The sequence below is a fragment of the Bactrocera oleae genome, chromosome 3, assembly GCF_042242935.1.
Source record: "Bactrocera oleae isolate idBacOlea1 chromosome 3, idBacOlea1, whole genome shotgun sequence".
NCBI classification, from domain to species: domain Eukaryota; kingdom Metazoa; phylum Arthropoda; class Insecta; order Diptera; family Tephritidae; genus Bactrocera; species Bactrocera oleae.
The window spans coordinates 23,618,310-23,641,780 of NC_091537.1; the positions used below are offsets into that span (position 1 = coordinate 23,618,310).

At 34.2% G+C, this 23,471-nt stretch overlaps 1 protein-coding gene across 2 annotated transcripts in view; it reads right to left on the reverse strand.

The window, feature by feature from the left end:
- Positions 1–3,758: 3,758 nt before the first annotated feature.
- LOC106620992 (UPAR/Ly6 domain-containing protein twit) overlaps positions 3,759–23,471 on the reverse strand; it is a 30,397-nt gene continuing 10,684 nt past the window's right edge. Inside the window, exons 2-3 of one of the 2 annotated variants that reach the window (XM_070106272.1) lie at positions 18,801–18,986; positions 3,759–4,756 (exon numbers count right to left, since the gene is read on the reverse strand). In XM_070106272.1, coding sequence (XP_069962373.1) covers positions 4,542–4,756; positions 18,801–18,986 — 401 coding nt within the window. In that variant the 3' untranslated portion in view covers positions 3,759–4,541. Of the gene's footprint in view, positions 4,757–6,859; positions 7,857–18,800; positions 18,987–23,471 lie in introns of those variants that run through there. The other variant, XM_036367020.2, reaches the window with a different exon arrangement.

Genomic DNA, 23,471 nt, shown 5'->3' on the forward strand with positions numbered 1-23,471 from the left:
CAAGAATTTTTGCCGGTCAGTTTGTATGGCAGCTATATACTATAGTGAATTAATTTGAACAATTTCTTCAAAGATTGCATTACTGCCTTAGACAATATTCCATGCCAAATTTCGTGAGGATATCTCGTCAAATGAAAAAGCATTCCATACATCATTTATGTATATATTTTATAGGGGCTCTGACGTTCCGTTTAGGGTATTACAAACATCGTGGGAAACTTAACATACTCTGTTGAAGGTATAAAAATATATTTTATCTAATCTTAAACTTTTAACATCCTGCAAGGCTAAAGAAGGAAATTTAAAGTTAGACGAAAGGGGCGCAGACGGGAATGCAGTTCCTTTAAGGTGTCTTAGAGTATTCCGCTCTTTCAAAAGACGCGTGAAGCAATGGACTCTAGAGGAGATGAGAAAGAACTAGATCCCATATTCAGAAACTTTCTCAAGTCCGTCTGCAAAATATGCGGAGAATGATGATACGCTAACATGCCGAGCCTTCAGCCAGTTAAGACAGGATATTTTCCATGGCTCCCAATATTCCAACCGAAATGATATTGGAAAGTTTGGATGAAAAAAAGTTAGACATTTCATTAAATCCACGAAGTTACTAAATAGGGTTTAATTGGTCGCCACTAGAGTGCACAAAGGATCTAATGCTGGCTTAAATGCGATGCTCTTACATGTTCAATCAATCAACCGACTATATATTATAAGAAAGACATTAACGGCAAATCCACATTTGCAAACACACGAGCTCACCAAGAGGTATTTTCAATTCCCACTGCGACTAAAAAAAGTGTCAACGGTTAATTAACTATCAGAATTATAAAACTGTTTGCAGTTAATTAATTTTTTGCAAAAAGAATAAATATAAAAATAAATATAGTGTGACTGATAAGTGTTGCCGTAATAAATATACGAGTATATAATAAACTAACTGAAAGGGAGGAAATCATCTCATACGACAAATAGAAATAAATGAAGATCAGGGATAAGTATATATACGGATGGGTCCAAACTAGATAATCGAGTAGAAGGTAGTGTCTTTGCAGCAAAATTAGATACCAGAATTGCCTTTCGACCAGTCCACTGTAGTGTCGTTCAAACGGAGATCACAGTAAAAGTAAAGGAAGGGAAGCCTTCTTGTTCTGATTCTTGTTCCTGGTAATTGTGAAGCAGATGAACTGGTCAGAGCAAGAACCACCATACCACTAGACTCCGAGGTAGAGGTGTAGATATTTAATCGACAAATATGTTATAGATATAGCTAATATATATATATATAATATAGAATCTGGACGGGGGCAATGCCTAACTTGCTTCATAAGCAGACAAACGTAGCATGAATGGCATATGAAATTCTCAAGAGGGTGGTGCAGAGAGGACATAACAGATTGAATAGATTTTAATTCCGGTGGTTTCATAATGGGCCTCCTAAAGGCATGGGAGCGTCGGCTGACATCCACCCTACCCGACATAAGTTTTAGCTCTAGCTCTGTAGCGCTCAAAATGAGTAAGTAGCCCTCCAGGCAGTAAGGTCAGTCACCAAGTATCGTGACATTAATTGGCATATGTATGCGTGTATAAAACTTAAAACTGCATATACATACAATTTTTTTCATACCAATTTTACCCCGATGAGCAGACACGGTCATTGTCAATTATGTACAAACAAACTAAGGCAACGGTCAAAGGCCAGACGTGCCGGCGAAGAGTCGCAGAGCTAAGCGTAGGCGGTGAACGCAGCATTCTAAATAACACACAGCTGCAATCAACGAGGAAGATTAGAGTGCAGTGGTTACACAAAAAATTAAATCATGACAAAGGAACGTTGGAAAGAATAAAAAAGGAGCAATTAAACATAATTGCATTTCCGCTGATTTCAGAGAGTGGTTTGAAAACTACACTGGTGAATAGTACAAACATGAAACAAACACGAGAGTAGTTATTGACAAATGTTATTATGTATTTTCTTCGAGAGCTCGAATAGTCATAGAAGTAGAAACTTATGCAGCGCAGTAAACAAGAGGCATCAAGAGCAGACTACGGAAACGTAGCAATATTTCCTTAGGGAATCACACCACACAACACTTTCTTAAAGAAACTTTACTTTTAAGAAATATAAAATATTTTGCATCATTTTGAAGTTTCCACATTCTTTCGAAGTTTATTTCTGTATATAGTGCAATCAAAAAGAATGATGCTATGAAATACCACAATGTACATGTAAAGGGTGTTTTCTAGACAAGTAGTTTTCAAGAAGAAATAAAACGCATATAGTTTAATGTTATGGCCAAGAATTGAGCTTTATTATAAAGATAAGGTCTTGCAATTATGTTTTAAAAATGATTTCGAGTAAGTGACCGAATAAATTCCAGTCGAGAAGCTTAATTGTCGACCACAATTTACGACAATTGCACCGAATAACCTCTTCCAAGGCGTCAATCATCTCGGGCTTATCTGCTTAGACAAGCGACCTCACATAACCACACAAAAAAGAGAACTTGGATGTCACGTCACATGCCCACGACGCGAGATAATACGCTCACCAAAAGTGTCCTTCAATAAATTGGTTGTTTCGTTGACTGTATGGCATGTCGCTCCGTCTTGTTTTCACGCACGAAAAAGTCATTAATCAAGGCTCTATAGTGTTTCCCATTGACTGTAACATTGTGGCCGGCTTCATTTTTGAGAAATATGGACCAATAGTTCTCTCTGACCTTGGAGCATCAGGGACTTTTTGAGGATGTAACGGGATCTCAACAATGGCTTGCTGAAAAAAAGGATCAGTGACTATCTCGTTTTGTGCCCATTGTTCGGGAGCAAGTCGATTCATTATGAAATAGCAAACGAAACTGAGTATAAATCGAATAAAACCTGTCAAAAAGATCATCACTGCCTTATTGAAAACCACACGCTTAAAAAGAACACCCGTTAATTCAATAAAATAAGAAAATACGTTATTATTGGCTGCACCGAAGCTGTAATATGCTTCATAGGTGCATTTCTTTTAGCACGTTATTAAATAAAACCCACAAGTTGAATTAAGGTTACTTAACAAGGAAAAAATATCTTTATCTTGATTTTGTTTGTAAGTTTGATTGAGGCAGATATATGCTATAGTGATTCAATTCGAACAATATGTTCGAGGCTTATGAATATTTAAATAAAAAAGTATTCCACACCAGAACTTGGTTTTGATCAATCAGTTTGTATGGCACATTTATTCTTATGTTCAATCAGATCGATATCGAAACGCAGGAAAAAAAACAAAAGCAGACAGCTTATATTTTATAGGGTCTCCGACGTTTCCTTCTGGATGTGACAAACTTCGTAGCAAACTTAATATACCCTGTTTAGGGTATAAATATTTATTAATATGAGACTTAATAAACACATACATGTCTGTCTTTTCACCTTTCTTTTTAACTCTTGTGTCAGTAGTCAACTTCAAGTCGTAACGTAAATTAAACGTAACTAAAGTTTTGCTTGGCGCCAGCGAAGAATATTGACAGATTGAAGTTATTGGAAGCTGTCTAACAGTACAGCATAGTTCTATGGTCAGCTTTTCGTTTTCCACATAGGACAAGTATGAATTTCACACCATCCCTTGGCAGATTTTCCATATATCAACATATTTTCTTTAATCAAAAAACGTTATTTGACCAGAAACCGTGAACCTTATGACAAAACAATAAATTACGACAAATTTCCATTCCATTTACCAAGAATAGGATAGAAATATGAAAAATCCATCATTTCATAATCACTCAGTTTATTGGGACTTCTGATGTTCTTAAATTAATAAAATTGTACAATACAGTAAATATGTAAATTGTATGACACCGCTGTTGCTATGTTATTTATTTTACTTTAAAAAATGATCATTTGAACACTAATTTACACTGTATTTGGACGTTCAAAATCATTTACCATAGTTGGCTATTATGTGAATAACGGTAATAGATGTTTGTATGCTTGTATAAATGATATTATTTATTTTTAAGATTATATAGACTTTGTGTTGCAGCCACGCATGTTGATGGGTATTTCAAAACTTACTGCATATTACGTGTACTAGAAACCGTTATACCATAATTTCCTGATTAGTAAGGAATTAGTGCAAAACTCTGCATGTTTTGCTTAGCGGTGCTGAATACAAATTTTCTTGCTATTAAAAATCTTTGTGTTTTGTGCGAATTATATTAGTTATAGTTTTGAGTTGTTAATAATTTATTTAAAATGTTTTGAAAAATTTTTCCTCTAAATGTTTTGGGTTTGAAGTGAAAAAATTTAACTACATATTTAACACATATTCTACAGTTTAAAAAACGACAACTCCAACGAATTATATTTAATTTTTTTTTATATTCATTGCAAAATTAATTCGCTAACTTATAGTATGTTTAAAAGTGACTTATGTGTTTAAAACATAAAACTATTTAAAGAGCTGGTTTTATCTTAAGATTACAAAGCATTGCAAAGGTGGACTCCGAACGATTCTCGCCATAACCTCAACTGCGCTCCCGCTTCTACGAACTTCATTTAAACAGCTTGATTAGCAGCGTGCCGATAGGTAGTAGGACTAACGCGACGTAAGGCGTGAAAGTAACAGCGCCATTGCAGCCATCGCTGCTGCATGTTTGACAGAAAATCGTTTTGATGTAGGATGAGCTAGTTTCATGACCGCAGCGATCGGAGGAGTCTTCATAGTCTTCGTAAAAACAAGAGCGGGAAATAACACGTTTGCCGTAAACTGTAATAAGAAAACAACAGAGATTCAATACAATATATTGGCATACAGTATGTATCTTAATATTATATTAAAAACAAAAAAAAAAAACGTTAACTACGGCATTTCTTATAGCAACTATGTATGGACATATGTACACATATCGGGTTTTTAAGTAGGGATGATATGATTTCTAAGTGTCGTTTCGGCATTTTTAATGTGCCATGATCTGTGTTCAGTGATGTTTAAACAACCTTCAAGTCGAATTAATGTTATTTAATAAGGAAAACAGATATTTCATCTTGAGTACATAGGTATACGCTTAATGGTCCGATCTGAACAATTTGTTCGAAGATTGTATCATTGCCTTGCGTAATAGTCCATGTCAAATTTCGTAAAGATATCTAATCAAATAAAAAAGGTTTCCATACAAAAACTTTGTTAGAATCGGTCAGTTTTTTATGGTAGCTATAAGCTATAGTCATCTGATATCGGCAGTTCCGAAGCTTTTTGAAGGAACAAATTTAAGATAGATGTCTCAAAAACTGTATATACCTATATACCTATAAAGCAAATGCACAGGATGTTGTGTTCTTTAAATGGTAGCGAAATTAACTTAATATTGTGTGAATACAAGTATATCCATGAAAAAAAAAAATTAAAATCAACCTAAAACTCAAATCTTTTTGTCTGAAAACCACAATGGCAATTAATATTATTATGACACCTAATCTAAATAAGTTAAACTCGCTTTTTTACAATGACATGAGTTGGTGGAGTATGATCATCCACTATACATGTGTAAAAAATTAGCTGACACAGTTTACATTCGGTATATTATATATATGTATGTATCGTGATTACTTTCGCCCGAGACGAGTGACACCTTGGAAGAAAATATTCGGCGCGTTATTGCTTACATACGACCCCAATTGCTGCAAGAAGTGGTCGAAAATTGGGCCTCTCGGCTGGAATTTGTTCTAGCCAGCCCATAATATTTTTTCGAGATAATGACAAACCCTTATCTTTATAATAAAGCTCAATTTTTGACCATAGACACATTTTATTTCATCATGAAAACTACTTGTTTAACAAAGCACCCTCCATTTATATTTCTAATCTCGACACTACTTAGATTCCATTTTATATTGTCTAGTATTTTAAACTGAGAATCTGTGTGTAAAAAAGTGATTAACTACCCTTCAAACCGCTCTGCCACTTCTTAACAATTATAGTAATCCAACCACCAATTTTCAGCAAGCCCCAATTAAAAAGAAAAACTTTGCCGTTAATTCAATAAAATAAGAAAATACGTTATTATTGGCTGCACCGAAGCTGTAATATGCTTCATAGGTGCATTTCTTTTAGCACGTTATTAAATAAAACCCACAAGTTGAATTAAGGTTACTTAACAAGGAAAAAATATCTTTATCTTGATTTTGTTTGTAAGTTTGATTGAGGCAGATATATGCTATAGTGATTCAATTCGAACAATATGTTCGAGGCTTATGAATTTCGTGAAGATATCTTGTTAAATAAAAAAGTATTCCACACCAGAACTTGGTTTTAATCAATCAGTTTGTATGGCACATTTATTCTTATGCTCAATCAGATCGATATCGAAACGCAGGAAAAAAAACAAAAGCAGACAGCTTATATTTTATAGGGTCTCCGACGTTTCCTTCTGGATGTGACAAACTTCGTAGCAAACTTAATATACCCTGTTTAGGGTATAAATATTTATTAATATGAGACTTAATAAACACATACATGTCTGTCTTTTCCCCTTTCTTTTTAACTCTTGTGTCAGTAGTCAACTTCAAGTCGTAACGTAAATTAAACGTAACTAAAGTTTTGCTTGGCGCCAGCGAAGAATATTGACAGATTGAAGTTATTGGAAGCTGTCTAACAGTACAGCATAGTTCTATGGTCAGCTTTTCGTTTTCCACATAGGACAAGTATGAATTTCACACCATCCCTTGGCAGATTTTCCATATATCAACATATTTTCTTTAATCAAAAAACGTTATTTGACCAGAAACCGTGAACCTTATGACAAAACAATAAATTACGACAAATTTCCATTCCATTTACCAAGAATAGGATAGAAATATGAAAAATCCATCATTTCATAATCACTCAGTTTATTGGGACTTCTGATGTTCTTAAATTAATAAAATTGTACAATACAGTAAATATGTAAATTGTATGACAACGCTGTTGCTATGTTATTTATTTTACTTTAAAAATGATAATTTGAACACTAATTTACACTGTATTTGGACGTTCAAAATCATTTACCATAGTTGGCTATTATGTGAATAACGGTAATACATGTTTGTATGTTTGTATAAACGATATTATTTAGTTTTAAGATTATATAGACTTTGTGTTGCAGCCTCGCATGTTGATGGGTATTTCAAAACTTACTGCATATTTCGTGTACTAGAAACCGTTATACCATAATTTCCTGATTAGTAAGGAATTAGTGCAAAACTCTGCATGTTTTGCTTAGCGGTGCTGAATACAAATTTTCTTGCTATTAAAAATCTTTGTGTTTTGTGCGAATTATATTAGTTATAGTTTTGAGTTGTTAATAATTTATTTAAAATGTTTTGAAAAATTTTTCCTCTAAATATTTTCGGTTTGAAGTGAAAAAATTTAACTACATATTTAACACATATTCTACAGTTTAAATAACGACGACTCCAACGAATTATATTTAATTTTTTTTTATATTCATTGCAAAATTAATTCGCTAACTTATAGTATGTTTAAAAGTGACTTATGTGTTTAAAACATAAAACTATTTAAAGAGCTGGTTTTATCTTAAGATTACAAAGCATTGCAAAGGTGGACTCCGAACGATTCTCGCCATAACCTCAACTGCGCTCCCGCTTCTACGAACTTCATTTGAACAGCTTGATTAGCAGCGTGGCGATAGGTAGTAGGACTAACGCGACGTAAGGCGTGAAAGTGACAGCGCCATTGCAGCCATCGCTGCTGCATGTTTGACAGAAAATCGTTTTGATGTATGATGAACTAGTTTCATGACCGCAGCGATCGGAGGAGTCTTCATAGTCTTCGTAAAAACAAGAGCGGGAAATAACACGTTTGCCATAAACTGTAATAAGAAAACAACAGAGATTCAATACAATATATTGGCATACAGTATGTATCTTAATATTAAAAACAAAAAAAACGTCAACTACGGTATTTCTTATACCAATTATGTATGTACATATGTACACATATCGGGTTTTTAAGTAGGGATGATATGATTTCTAAGTGTCGTTTCGGCATTTTTAATGTGCCATGATCTGTGTTCAGTGATGTTTAAACAACCTTCAAGTCGAATTAATGTTATTTAATAAGGAAAACAGATATTTCATCCTGAGTACATAGGTATATGCTTAATGGTCCGATCTGAAACATTTTTTGGGAATATTGTATCATTGCCTTGCGTAATAGTCCATGTCAAATTTCGTAAAGATATCTAATCAAATAAAAAAATATTTCGATACAAAAACTTTGTTAGAATCGGTCAGTTTTTTATGGTAGCTATAAGCTATAGTCATCTGATATCGGCAGTTCCGAAGCTTTTTTAAGGAACAAATTTAAGAGAGATGTCTCAAAAACTGTTTATACCTATTAAGCAAATTCACAGGATGTTGTGTTCTTTAAATGGTAGCGAAATTAACTTAATATTGTGTGAATACAAGTATATCCATGAAAAAAAAAAATTAAAATCAACCTAAAACTCAAATCTTTTTGTCTGAAAACCACAATGGCAATTAATATTATTATGACACCTAATCTAAATAAGTTAAACTCGCTTTTTTACAATGACATGAGTTGGTGGAGTATGATCATCCACTATACATGTGTAAAAAATTAGCTGACACAGTTTACATTCGGTATATTATATATATGTATGTATCGTGATTACTTTCGCCCGAGACGAGTGACACCTTGGAAGAAAATATTCGGCGCGTTATTGCTTACATACGACCCCAATTGCTGCAAGAAGTGGTCGAAAATTGGGCCTCTCGGCTGGAATTTGTTCTAGCCAGCCCATAATATTTTTTCGAGATAATGACAAACCCTTATCTTTATAATAAAGCTCAATTTTTGACCATAGACACATTTTATTTCATCATGAAAACTACTTGTTTAACAAAGCACCCTCCATTTATATTTCTAATCTCGACACTACTTAGATTCCATTTTATATTGTCTAGTATTATAAACTGAGAATCTGTGTGTAAAAAAGTGATTAACTACCTTTCAAACCGCTCTGCCACTTCTTAACAATTATAGTAATCCAACCACCAATTTTCAGCAAGCCCCAATTAAAAAGAAAAACTTTGCCTCGCCAGTACTCGTGACGAACTTCAAATCGACAGCTTACATAACTGTTGCTACACTCCAACACTTCTGACTATTTTTCAGTATAAACGCAATTGTTGAAAAATATTGGCAACTGCCTTAAAAAGCAACTTGCCGTTACCAAAATGGGCGAAACTCTTAAAACCACTCCATAATGACGACCAACAACAACAACAGGCAAAGCGATCTCGATGCGTTTGTTTATTTTGAGCCACTTATTGCTACTGTAATCGCAAGAGATTTGAAATGAAGTATAGAACAAAAAATTTAAATAGAAATAAAAATTAAAAATCACTTTAAGAAGCGGTAAAAACAATAAAACCAATTAACTTTGCGCCATCGTTCTAACTGTAAGTTTTTGTTGCGAATTGCCAATATTAAGGAGGAACTTTAAATGTCAATTATCATCGAGTTTTAATAAGAATTGACATTTGTGACCAAAAACCATAATTACAAGCTAGCGATTGTCAGTTGCATGACGAATTAGCAACAAAGCAAAACAGTAAATTTATGCGCTCGAGTAAAAACTATATCAATAATAACTCAGTGCTTTTTTGTTCCAACGGTAATTTGGTTGTTTGGTGTAAAAATGTCACTGTAATTCATTTCGCTGTGATTATTGCACTCATTATTTAACGACTTAATTACTTTTCTGCTGAGCACTATTGGCAGTCGTTTTATACAGTTACGTTAAATGTGAAATTTGCTTTTTCCCGCATTTAACCGTTTTCAATTTTCTTTGCCGTTAGATGATTCATTAATGTAATATATTTTTTAATGAATAATTAATGCATTTGTCCTTAATATTGCACAATTTTTCGCTTTCAATAACCAAAAAATTTACACAGAATGCCTTAATTATACCCTTGTATTCAAATTACATACAGGGTGGTTGCAAAGTTTATTGAAGTTAACCCTTATGGCAAGCAGAAGGCGTAAAGTGTATACTAGTGGATACTCTTAATGAAAATATGGCAGAAATCAATAGGAAGGTCGTCCAGTGAGCACAATTATTGGGAGTGGATGACAAAATAGAAAAATTTTATAAATTTTATAACTAATTAATAAACGTCAAAGTTATGCTCATAAGTCATAAAAAGCTTTTCTGATTTTGCGGTACTTCTTTTTTTCTTTTTTTCTTATTTATTGTATTATTGTATTATATTAAAAACAAATAAGAAAATACGTTCGGTTACACCTAATACCCTCCACAAACAAATTTCCATACAAGAACTTGTATCTTGTCAAACGAAATATATTTCCCTACAAGAATATGATTTTAGTAGATCAGTTTATATGGCAGGTATATCCTATAATGGTTCGATATAGGCGGTTTGAACCAACGGGCAACTTCTTGAGGAGAAAAAAAGGTGTGCACAATCGACATATCAGAAACTGAGGGACTAGTTCTAGGTATAAAAAGAAACCCCAAACAGTAAAATTTTTCAGGAATTTAGTCAAAAGCTGTCGACAAACCTATACAGGTATATGCAATTGTCTTGAAAACCAACAGAAACCACTTCTATTTTCTAGTATGTAATGTACTCTATTTCAATGATGGAAATTTGTTAGTAAGCGACTCAATAAAAACTCGATAAATTTTCTAAAGAAGATTAAGCAGACTATTAAAAACTAAAACTAACATAACTGTTAAGTAACATTGTAATAGCTACAAAAGATAGCGAAAAAAAATTAAACGAATTACACAGGTCTGCAAAAAATAGCAAAAAAAAATAATTTTTTGTTTTACTTGTGAAACATCTACGCCAAAGTTATTGTCTCAAAATGAACTAAGTGATTTAATACGTGATCAAGTTAGGAATTATAAAGCAATTTGTCAAAGCATTGCACGTGGAAGGGTACCGTTTGTGGTGACATTTGTGGAAAATTTCCCAACTTAGTATGGAAAAATTTAAAGGTGGAATGTTTAATATAGCTTTTACCAAAGTTATGACTGTTCTGAAATCGTGAAAAAGTTTTCTCTTGATTGTCGAAATTATGCTAGGTAAACAAGATATCAAATTACGAAGAAATTGTGCAAAATATGTTTTTGAACTGTCAGACTCTAGAATGAAATTTAAGTATCAAGCTAGGCCATCTGCACAATCATTTAGAAAAATCATTCATCAGTACCTATAATTAATAGATGAAAGATGTCAATGTTGAAGGGGTCGCCAGATTACAGTGGTATTTAAAAAGAAATTGGCAACTAAAAGATTTTGAGAGAAAAGCTCAAAAAAGGAGTTTTATTGAAATGTAACCACATTTTTCTCCCTGTTTACTTCTATGTATCCTTATTTTTCATAAAAAAACTAATATTATAAATATATCTATTATTTTGTTACATGTTTTCTGACTTTTGTAATGTGAAATGGAAATAAAGATTTAAAAATAAATAGGAACAAAACTTACAAAATCATTGATGTGAGCCCAGTTACATATATCCGATATCGATTTTATAGCTAGAACCACTGTAGACTTAGTTTATATAGCTAATTCAATAGAAGTAAGAGTCTTCCAATAGCCTAATTTAAATTTCTTTCACAAATTACTAACGCCGAAGTTTGTACTTAAAAAATAGATTATACATTTATATTTTTTCCCAATGCACACACCTTCAAATACAATCACTTAATTTAAATTACAAAATATTGTAAAAATATGGCAATACTTTAGCAACCACAAGTTGAAGTTTCAATCAGCTAGTCAGTTAGAAGGGTGCCCAACCTAATGACCATAAAGGTTTTATCACTGCAGCCATCGGTCAGCGACACATACATACACACATTTCAAATGGAGATAAGGCCCAGCAAAACAAGTGTGTACAGTGGTATTTTCGGATATGGCTTTGCTGAATAACATATTCATATTCAAGTGTCAAGATATCCTGGGCGTATGTAGTAACTTTTGATTGGTAGTGAAATCATGTCCGATAAAATAAACAAATGGACGCATAAAAACCGAAACAAATCGAAAATGGTTGCAGCAGAATGAACTCACGCTCAAGTTGTTTTGGTGTTGATTTGATTGTTTGCTCCGTTGAAGTTGGGTTGTTAGTTGTATATGTATAGTATATAATCGTATGTGCGTACATTTTTATTTGTCGCTTGCAAGTTTTTGCATTTTCGCTGCTTAACATTTGCTTTTGTTTGCAAGTTTCGTTTTTTATTTTCCAATGCGTTTACAATTTGAGACAATCACTGAGAATTCCACATCACAGAAGTAACACGAAACATAAAAAATCCAAGCAAAAATGAGCAAAATTTGATGAAAACATACAATTCTATTTCTTATACCCTGCACAGGTTATATTAAATTTGCTACGATGTTTGCAATGTCTGTCTCTCCGTCTGTATATACGCGAACTACTTGTAGTTCCTCAGTTTTTGACATATCGATCTGAAGTTTAGCACACGTTTTTTTCGTCCCGATAAGCTGCTCCTTTGTCGAAATCGCCGATTTCGCATCACTATAGCGTACAACTGCCTTAAAAACTGACCGATCAAAATCAATATAATCTTGGTATACCCTTTTATGCTGTAAGCAAAGCAACTTGGAAGGGTATTACAGCTTTGGTGCAGCCGAAGTTAAAGTTGTTTATTGTTGTTTGTTTTTTTTGTTTTTTGTTGTGCTTGGAAAAAAAGCGATTTGAGCGAATAGCAAATTGTGAAAATGCGTTTTCGCTTTTTTATTAGTTTTATTTTTCGAAGTCTGAAGTTAGGCGCATTTTTGTATTTTGTTTTTTTTTTGTTGGTTGTTCAGTACAGCCTTTGTTGTTGTTGACTTTATTGCTTTTAAATAAGTTTCGGAAACAGATAATGTAGACAAGTAGGCAAATAGTTGGATGAAGTGAACCGCGAGTGGTGAGCATATTTAGAAAATTAGTTTTCAACGTGTGGGGAAGGGGGTAAAGCATTAGAGGAATATGTGCGGCAATGATCGCTTGCTGGTCACCGAGTCTCTGTAAGGTATGTGGTTGGTCAAACTTGTCTGCTGGAAGTCCTTGAACCTATTTAATGCGTATGTGCAACTGTCATGGAACTAGACAGTTAACACGAATGCAGCCAATCAATACGCATATGTATTATGGGTATAACCATAGGCGTTTTATTTTACTTAATATATATATTACACAATATAATATAATATATTTAAGTATGAACGAACTTTGTTGAAGATTTAGGGCTTACAAACGGCAAATTTAATTTTTATATATTAAGAAAGTTTACTTACATTGGGTGAACTTTACAAATTAAAATTTTTAATCTGAATTAGTTTAACTAATTGTAAGTAATTATAAATTTGTATAAATATGTATGTTATCAAAATAGAAACAAGAAAAAAAGTTAACTTTGGTTGCACCGAAGCTATAACACCCCTCATAGGTGCATTTTTAGTAGCATAAAATGATATAAAAAGATCTTTATTAGTTATATGATATAGTTGCCCGATCTGGACAATATATTCGGTGATTGTAGCCGCACTTCGAAAAATAATCCATACCAAATTTCGTGAAGATATCTTGTCAAGGAACTGGATTTTGATCGTTTGATTTGTAGGGCAGCTATATGCTATAATTACCCGATCGGGACAATTTCTGTGGAGATTATGCCGTTGCTTTTAACAATAATCCATGCCATACCATACCATTATGCAGATATCTTGTCAAATAAAAGAGTTTTCCATACAAGGGGTTGATTTTGATCGATCAGTTTGTTTGACCAATTGGAAAGCCATACAACGGCCGTGGATGCACCGTGATTGTTTCTTCACAATCCATTCATGAAGGTCAAAATAAAAGAAAATATTTATTTATATGTTTTATATGTGATATAGTAATATATTATATGTTATATGTTGATAAATTTGAACGAACCGAAATTTGGTTCAAATTCCGTAATCGGTTGATTTTTTTCTTCTGTTCGAGAGTTGTACTACGAGAAAAGTCTTTTGAAGAGATATATGGGTGATGAATTCGAAGATCGTGATGTACATATGTATATTGCTGTGTAATTAATTTCTCCTCGGATCTTGTTCCCAAGGTGAAGAGTTTTTTGTCGATAGAATAGTTAAAGCAGCAAATTAAATCCGTACTATAGGAATAAGGATTGACTCTAAAAACTGAAATATTCGGGATATTTATTCTTTTTCCTATATTATTGTTGTCGCCTTCAAAATAGTCCCCATATTATGCACTTAAACAATTTCTTTCAATTGTCAAAACACATTTTAAACTCAATTTTTGGGATAGCCTTTAGCTCTTTCAGCGTTTTTTATCTATTTCATAAAACGAAAGTCCTTTAAGGTTTTCTTTATTTTTGGATATAGTAAAAAGCCACACGCAGCATGTCTGGCGAATATGGAAGCTGGGGCATATATAGTTACAATATTAATTGCCAAGTTCATAAGCTGATTTGTCGTACTTGAGGGACATGAATGTATATCTACATAATAAAAAACTATTGAATATTTTATTCTCCAAACCCATGAAATTTTCAATTTTAAAATTCGCGTAATTTTTTAACACAATTCGCGCATTTTTTGTTCCTCAGGTAGTAGTTGTAGTTTTTGTGAAGAATGAAAGTTTTTCAAACAAAAACAGTTCCAACAACTTACATGATTGTATTTTTGAGCGAAATATGGTATAAATTCGTAAATATTAAGTATTTGTATGATTTGTATGTTTTTTTTTACTGAAACCGTATTAAGTGTCGTTAGAGTACAGTTTACGATATGATACGCTCCATCAAAAGTATTTTTCTAAAAATGTTGATTCAAATAATTATAGGTATATACGAACGTAATTGAGCAAGGAACCAATAAATAGACTATGCTGTTTTCATATTAACATAGCAGTGGAGAGACTTGATTGTAGAAATAGTTACAAATAAATGAACAGATGAGAAATGTAAAACAACGAATCCCAATTCATAAGGTTTTCGCGAAGTCACACGAGCTTCTACAAAAAGTGCTGTGAAATATTCGTTTTTAATACGAAATTTTGTTGTACGTAAACCTAGAGCTTTGGCTACAGTTATTCTTTTACGCAATTGAGCAATTGAGACATGCAAATCTACTTTAAGGTGCTTTACTGGAATAACTGCGAAGTGTCGTAGGAAATGGTTAGCAAATAGGCAATATTAAGCAACGTCATAAAAATGCGCGACTGACGCAATTACCTGATTGCAAACTTTATATGTACATATGTATTAAGGTGTCCGATATTTTCAAAGTTAATTATTTTTTGGAAAAGCTCTCTGAAGTTTCAGTTTTTGTCCTCAAGAACAAAAAATTCCATGTTAGATATATGGGAATAGTAAAATGATTTAGGCACTGTTCAAATTGAAAGCTGAGTGGAAACCCTATAAAATATACTATATAAGTAGGTAAATAATCAAAATGACGAGCAGAGTCGATTTATCCATGTTCGTCTGTCTGTCCATCTGATCGTTCGTCTCTCTGTATATACGCGAACTAGTCCCTCAGTTTTTAAGATATCGATCTGGAATTTCGCACACGTCCTTTTCTTCCCAAGAAGCTACCAACTTGTCGAAAACGACATCCGACCACTATAGAATATAACTGCCATACAAACTGAAATCTTCTTCTTGTTTTAGGCAATGGTGCAATCTCGGAAGAAATTGTTTAGTTCGAGTCACTATAGCACAAAGCTGCCATGCAAACTTACCGGTCAAAATTCTTATAAGGAATCTTTTGTACGTGTGAAGGGTATTATAGTTTCGGTGCAATCGAAGTTAAAGTTGTTTCTTGTTTTAGGACAAAAATTAAAAATTCAGAATCCGTTCGCAAAACAAAAATCAAGTTGGAAAATAACGGACACCCTAATATATACAAATGCACTCGTGCAGAGAATAAATGCAATGAAGATACAAGCAACAATTTGTTGCATGCGCGATAAAATGGAAACAAACGCAATAACAAAGCAACCGTAAAAATCAAAACTAAAGCATGAAACACTTAAAATGATAACAACTAAGGTGGGGTGAAACTCGAACGGAACCGAATATTATGACAATTTAATTGGTTTTACTCTTGTTCAATTGAGAACACTTTTTAATGACTCAGACACAAAATGGCAACATCAGTAAATGGAATCGAATTTGACAACCCTGGTAACTTCTTAACTGTCGAAATATGTGACGTTTCCTTATTGAATTCATAATCAAAACTTGATATGTGATACTGAAGCTTGATTGGTATTAAAATCGTATATTCAAATGTTCAATATTCTAGAGTTATGGGTTAGGCTTGAAAACCTCGAATTCAATATCCGCACTCTTTTCATACATATGTTTAATTGTATTATTTAATAAAAATATATAAATATTATATTCTTTCACGTCGAGCTTGATTATGCAGTTTGGGGACTTCAATTTTGAAGATTTTGTATTTGGGATTGAATTTTTAGGGGTTTCTGGGCTCTCCCTTTGAAAACAGCTAACAGAGCATTATTGAATTTGCTACGATACCCGCCCGATGGTTGGATTTTTTTTTGTGAAAATTGTGATCTACGCATACAAGAGCTGCGCTGGAGCGCGAATAATCAAATACATTGCGCGCTGAGAGTAACGGCAAGCAATGCATGCGAATTTTGACGCACATGCACACACTTTTGTACTAACACATTTTTGCCATTTTACAACATTTCCACAAATCAACGACTGCGGCGACTGCGACTCCGACGTTGTCACGACTTTTGCGATCGCCGATGATAAAGCGAATTTGTGGCAACGGGGCTTGGAAAAATTGTGTAATAAATTGCCACAAATTAGCGCCACATACAGCGAGAGCAGCAACGCCACGCGAATTGTGACCCATGTGTCGTAGAGCAACTGCTGAATTTTTGTATTAAAAGAAAAAAGTAGCAAAAAGCTTCGAATGCGGGCGGACGGCATGGGCTGACGGGGGTGAGGTGTGAGTGCAATTTTTGACAGTGAGACGATAAATAGACACAACACTACCCAGCGCATTTGAAATGCAACACTGTGATATCACTGTCAGTGTCGCGAATCGCACCTCAGCCACATGTTGTGTTCGCTTGAGTGTATGTTACCCACTCTTTCACTAACCTAATAAATTTTAATATTTTTGACGCTCCGCCAATGGGCGCGCAGTTTTGTCTACGAAATTAGTGGATTTTGTATAATTTGTGTACAAACAGAACGTCACATTGAATTTTGAATTTTCGGACCACCGCAGTTTCTGTGCCAAATTAATTTGTAGTTGTCTAAATAAGGTTCCGAAATCAATGCGGCTACGCTTGTAACAGTAGGCCGTGTTTCCTTTGTATGTTCAGAGCTCTATTTTCCGCAAGTATATTTGCTTAGTCACTGTGCGTTTGCCCAAATAGGTGCTACTAATTGCTACAAATTTAGCGGATACAATTGGAATTCGAACAAATCACTTAAACAAATTGATAGTAGATACTAAATAAGTAAATATATTTTGAACATACTTTAATATAAGCAATACGTGGGATTCTGGGCTTTAAAACTTGACTAAATTTAATGGCAATTATTGCAAAATATTACCATTAATTTTTTATTTTCCCCTCTTTCTATAAATTGGCCGAAAGCTTCATGACCAAGCCCCTTTTCAGAGTAACCTTGCTCTAACAGTATTTTCTACAATATTTATGCATATTCAATATTTTCAATATGCCAAATAAAATGACTAAAATTTGACTTAGTGAAAACAATTCAAATAACAAGTGTTAGACTTAAATTATACCCTGAACAAGGTATATAAAGTTTACCACAAAGTTTGTAATAACCAGCATGAACTATATACTATGTCTACAAATGCTGAGTCGATTTAGTCATGCCCGTCTATCTGTATATAAGCGAAATTTCCACACAAGCTTTTTTCTTCAAGAAGCTGCTCATTTGTCGGAAGCGTCGATATCGGACCGCTTTAGCATATAGCTGTCATGCAAACTGATCGAACCAAATCAAATTCCTCTATCAAAAACTTTTCTACATGACAAAATATCATTACGAAATTTTACCTAGGTTACATTACATTGTTCAGATCGGATTACTATAGCATATAGCTACGGTCAGTTTGTGTCCGATCAAAATCTCAAATTTATTTGTAAAAGGTATTATATGTAGCTTCGGTGCAACTCAAAGAAAGGGTCTCATATTGATGTATGTATGCGTAAAAACCAATAGGTTTCATTTAAATTATTATATAATAAAATAATTTTTATTTGTTTACAATTTTGAAGAATGCGGTTGATTTCTAAGGGCTCGCACTTGATATGGACACAGGCCTATCAATTTTGGCCGTCCATTAAAAAAGTTTTTCTTACATATATCCAACCTCAATACCTAACCGAAATCCAAATATACTTAATAGAAAAAGTTATAGAAGACGCCGACATTTGTAATGCGGGTCACGTACGCGTGCGCAGTTTGTGCGCTGTGTTCGGCCTATGTAAACGATTGTAAGCATAATTTGCAATTATTATTAAGAAGTCAGAGTTTATTTTGATTTTTCTTTATAAGCTATAATAAATAAGTGTCAGTATTTTGAAACCTTCGACTTTGATTGACTTTAGCATTTCAATTTCTTACTAACATTTCATCTATACGCCAACTTAGTAGACACATAATATAGTGTTTGCTTTATTTCCCAAACGATTTCGCTTACTCACCTTCTTGTACAAGTTTTTTACACACTGGTCGTGCGTTGACCGCCTTGAAACCAGAAGAATATGAGCAATTCACGTAACTCCAGTAACGTTGTTGGTCGGAAATGAATTCCGGATCGAATGGATCATCGCAGAAGCCACCATTGGATACATCTGTTGAGCAGCGCCAACATTTTAGCAAAGCGTCGACTGAAATTGAAAATATTTAAAATCAATATTCATTAAAACTTTGAATCGAGAGTGTAGGTAAATAAGACTTTAACGGTGAAAATGAGTTTTTACGACATCTATTGATTTTGTTTTTCACAATATAAATAACCATATACAAATAATTAATATATATTAGGTTTATTATTCATTATTATATTTTAGATTTTTAATTGAACTGGTTTTCGAGTATATTGAAAATAGATCTGATATTGAGCTTATATGCAGGATTTGATGAGATTGACACTACCTCTATGTAAGATAGGCACTCCTACAACTTTATGTCAACGTAATAATATTTAAGTTCGCCCTTGATTGCTAACAATACTCGTATAACAGTAAAATTTGTATCACTGCTATATTGGTGTCGAATTCCGCATGCCATCTCAGCAGGTTGATTAGTATGAACATGATTGTCAGTGAGGAGCTAAAGAGGAGAAGCCATAATTTTTTCGTCTCTAATTTTTGTAACGTTACCTGTCAGGAAATTCAAGGAGGCCTGGTCCGCCCACTTGATGACCCTAAGGGTTTCCGAGGAGTCAAACTCCGGGTGGGGACCCGGTTAATACTAGACTCGACAATCTGGCGTCTATCATCATTCATCTCTCCTGAATGGTGTTTGGCGAGGAGGAGTTTTCGTCTATAATGGACATTTGGATGCTGTCTCTAGCCACATCACTGTGTCTTGCTGTATTTGTTCTGTTTAGCTCGGCTCCTGCTATTTGAGTTTTTTGGACAGAGTTTCCATCATTTCGTTGTAGGGGTGGTTCTTTTGTGGGAGCTGCTTAATTTGGCGGTTTTCGGGGGAGGCTCCGATCGCTTCCTTTTCAGGAAACTTTCGTATTCCTCGGCTATCTGTGTTTAACGCTTTATCTGCTCTAAGCCAACTGCGGTGCCAGCAGCCTTTTCTTTGGCTATGTTCTCGAGTAAAAAGATTGCCCTCTGGTACCGGCTTTTCCTTAATTGATTTTTATATTATTTCCACTTCTTGCGCTGTACTTCTTTTTTAGCTGCCAGTATACCCTGGTTGGTACTTTTGTTTGCTTTGAAGGTGGACGGTTCCATATTTAAGTTTTGGGTACTTTAGTTGATACCTTCAAATTTACAGCTTTCACTACTGGCGTACTTTGACCGGTACATCCGGTAGTACTCTTTATCGTCTACTGACTGGAGGCGAGGAGGTTGTCTTCATCGGATTCCGTTATAGGAATGCGATATGTCACAATGTTTCTCGTTGTCCCTGTAATTGAAGTGTCATCCGTTGCTGTTGTTGTTTTGTTATCATTGTTTAGGTTCATGTTTGATCCCATAAGTCAGCCGGAAAGGGTTGGTCATTCGTCCGCAGAGCCGGTATGCGTAGAAAAGGCATTTATTACCACCGACCTCGATGGGCATCGGAGGGGCCGTTTGCGATCAGCTACTTGCTTACCGCCCGCTGAACATTCAACCATCAGCACGTTTACCTCGGAACATTGGCTTAGGGTGGTGTTGATGCATCCACATCCGCATATTGTGTGAATTATGAGGTCTTAGTTCATTTCCATTGGGGATGCACCCATTACTATTACTTAACCCCCTTCACCACGGCAAGGCGACCAACGCTGATTTATTAGAGAAAGTAAAGGGAGAGTTTCATATTTGGCAAAAGGAAGAAAAATAATGGAGATACCATATAGATTCATTTACCTGAACTTCTATGGCGAGTTTCATACAAAGGCTTTAATTGACCGGAACATGAAATTAGTTTTGGAATTAAAGTTCTAAAAAACTTGTTTAGTTAAAATTTAGTTTGATGCTTCAAATTTCAAAATGAATATACTCATACTTAATCTGTATTACAATTCAAATCAAATCTCATCAAGCTGTCTGTACTCACACAAGCTTTTATAAAGATTATGTTGTTTAAATGCATCACATTTAATTATCTGCTGCATAAAACAAAGCTTCAAATTATATTAATTTTACCACCTAACACGTGGAACAGCATTCGCTTCGAAAGCTCACTTACAAAAGCTATTACGTGCATAAAATTTTGAGTACGATAAGATATTGCTCATCGATTAATGCATATTTATGAAGAATTGAATACGAGTATCTCAACATTATGCAAATGAGCTATTTATTTAGAAAATATTTATTCATCTAAGTAATGCATAATTATATTGAATTTATATTTATTGGGCACGACATAACGTTTAGCAATTTACTGCGGCCTACGCCCTTAAAACAGGTTGAGAGCGTGATCTGGATCATGAGCACTATGCACTTCGCACAAATAGAGTTGCGGAAGTAGAGCATTTTTAAGAACAAATATTTCGGAAATCAATTGATGCAATTTTTCCAAGCCCCGAATTCAAAATGAATATTTAAATTTAACGCTTGACTAGACAATGGCAGATGCTGATGTATCCTGTACGTGGTGTACAAGAATCACAGCAAATAACTATTCAAAAATGGATGGAGGTAAATGTTTAAAAAGTAAGAGCGAGCATGCTCGTGAACACTCGGAAACAAATAGACAAATATATTTGTAATAATCTAATAAAAATCAGAAACCTCCTATTTAAGGATACCATTAAATAAAAAAAGTATAAAAAGTAAGTGTGTGAACACCACATTATTATTACAGCACTGATTACGAAACTAAGTGAGTGATTAGTTTGAATGCGAACCTTGTCCGCGTGTATCTAGCGAAACTGGCATGAATTTAATTTTAAAAGGGCGTCTTCAACTCTTAAATGTGGCTCATTACTTCGCCACTAATTATTTTAATTGTCTGTGGAACAAAAAGGAAACCGTTATTTTTCAGTTTAGTGGAATCAGGTTAAGAATGAATGCAAAGCCGAACACGCATTGAAGTAATTAGAACGAAAGTAAAACTTCCTTTACTCGTGCGAGCGTTAGAGGGCTATAAAATAGTTTTAATTAGAACGAAGTTAGAAAGGAAATTAAATTAACGAAGTAGTTGGAGATTTTAATCAGAAAAAATAAGTCAAACCATATGGGAAATGTATGTGAAAATAAAAGAGGTATGTATGTCAGAAGTGCTTTACGAAATGTCGCATAACCAAACTGCGGTTTTTGGATTCGTCACCTATGGAATTGTTATGCTATCGCAAAAGAGTGTAACAGCTTTATTCAATTAACAGTTGCTTTTTAGAATGTAAACACTTAATGCTTAGCATGAAGAAAGGAATATATTTATACTTATACATTCTCTGAAGTTTTATGCGAAAGTTTGCCTTATATACATTTAATTTGGCCGCTTTTTCTCTGCCCACATACCACTTAGCGGACAGTTGAGGGTGGGTAGAAGCCACTGGAGGAGAGGATTGAGCTTCTTTCATTCAAGGCTGGTTAAGAAATGCCTAAACTCGTTATCAATTACATCGAGACACTTTGTAATAACACTACTATGAGTGCTACGCCGCAGCGGAATCGCAGGTTACCGCAAAGCTGACAAGCTAGCTGGGAAAGGAACCCTAGCTCCGCTATCAGTTGAGTGGGAACGAATCATACAGTGAGCTAGTTGCCCTCAGTTAGGCTATCCTCTCCCTAGTTGTTATGGGGGTTCTAACAGGCCATTACTTTAACGGCGTGCACGCTGTAAGGTTCAGCATTTTCCCAGATTTCAGCTGCGGAAGCTGTATGGTAGGCGATAGGGTGAAAATATTTCAATACATCTTTCTTGATGGTCCCGCTTTCTACGATCAAGACTTAAACACTTGGGAGCTCATACCACATACCATATAGTAGGCTTAGTGCGATCCCTGGTTCAGCCATTGAAAATAACCAGACATAAGGCGTGCGTGAGAAAAAATCCGAAAATGTTTAAAAGATGGCAGCACTATTTGTTGTGATTGGTTTTTCGTTATTGTTCTATTACACATTCTTATGTTTATCGTTCCTCGTACCAAGGGAAAATTTATTTAAAAATATTATTAATAAAGATGCCGACTAAAGAAAAACAAATCGAGAGCCTTGTTAACAATGTTTAAATGTGTTTTGATGGACGATAAAATGTATGTCAAAACAAATGTTTAACAGCTTCCAGGTAAAAAACTTGATGTCACAATTAGAATAGGTAAAGTAAAAGGAAAATTTAAAAAAGTGGGAATGGAAAAATATGCCACAAAATTTATCGTTTGGCAAGCGATCTGCTCATTTCGTAAAAAAAAAAAACAGCATCATTTGTTACTAAAGGCACCATAAACCGTGAGATTTATAGAAAATAATGTTTGGAGAAAATATGTCTTCCGTTTATCCAAAAACATAATGGTACAGTGTTGTTTTGGCCAGTTTGAGTTTGACGCTTGAAGAGAAATCGTTATATAGGTACATATGTATTTGTTAATCTATTTGCGTCGGCACCGTTTGTTTTGAGTAAAAATTGCCTTTAATATTATGTAAGTATGTAAAAATATAATCTATGTACACAAAGTGACCATTATTATTAGAACTTATATT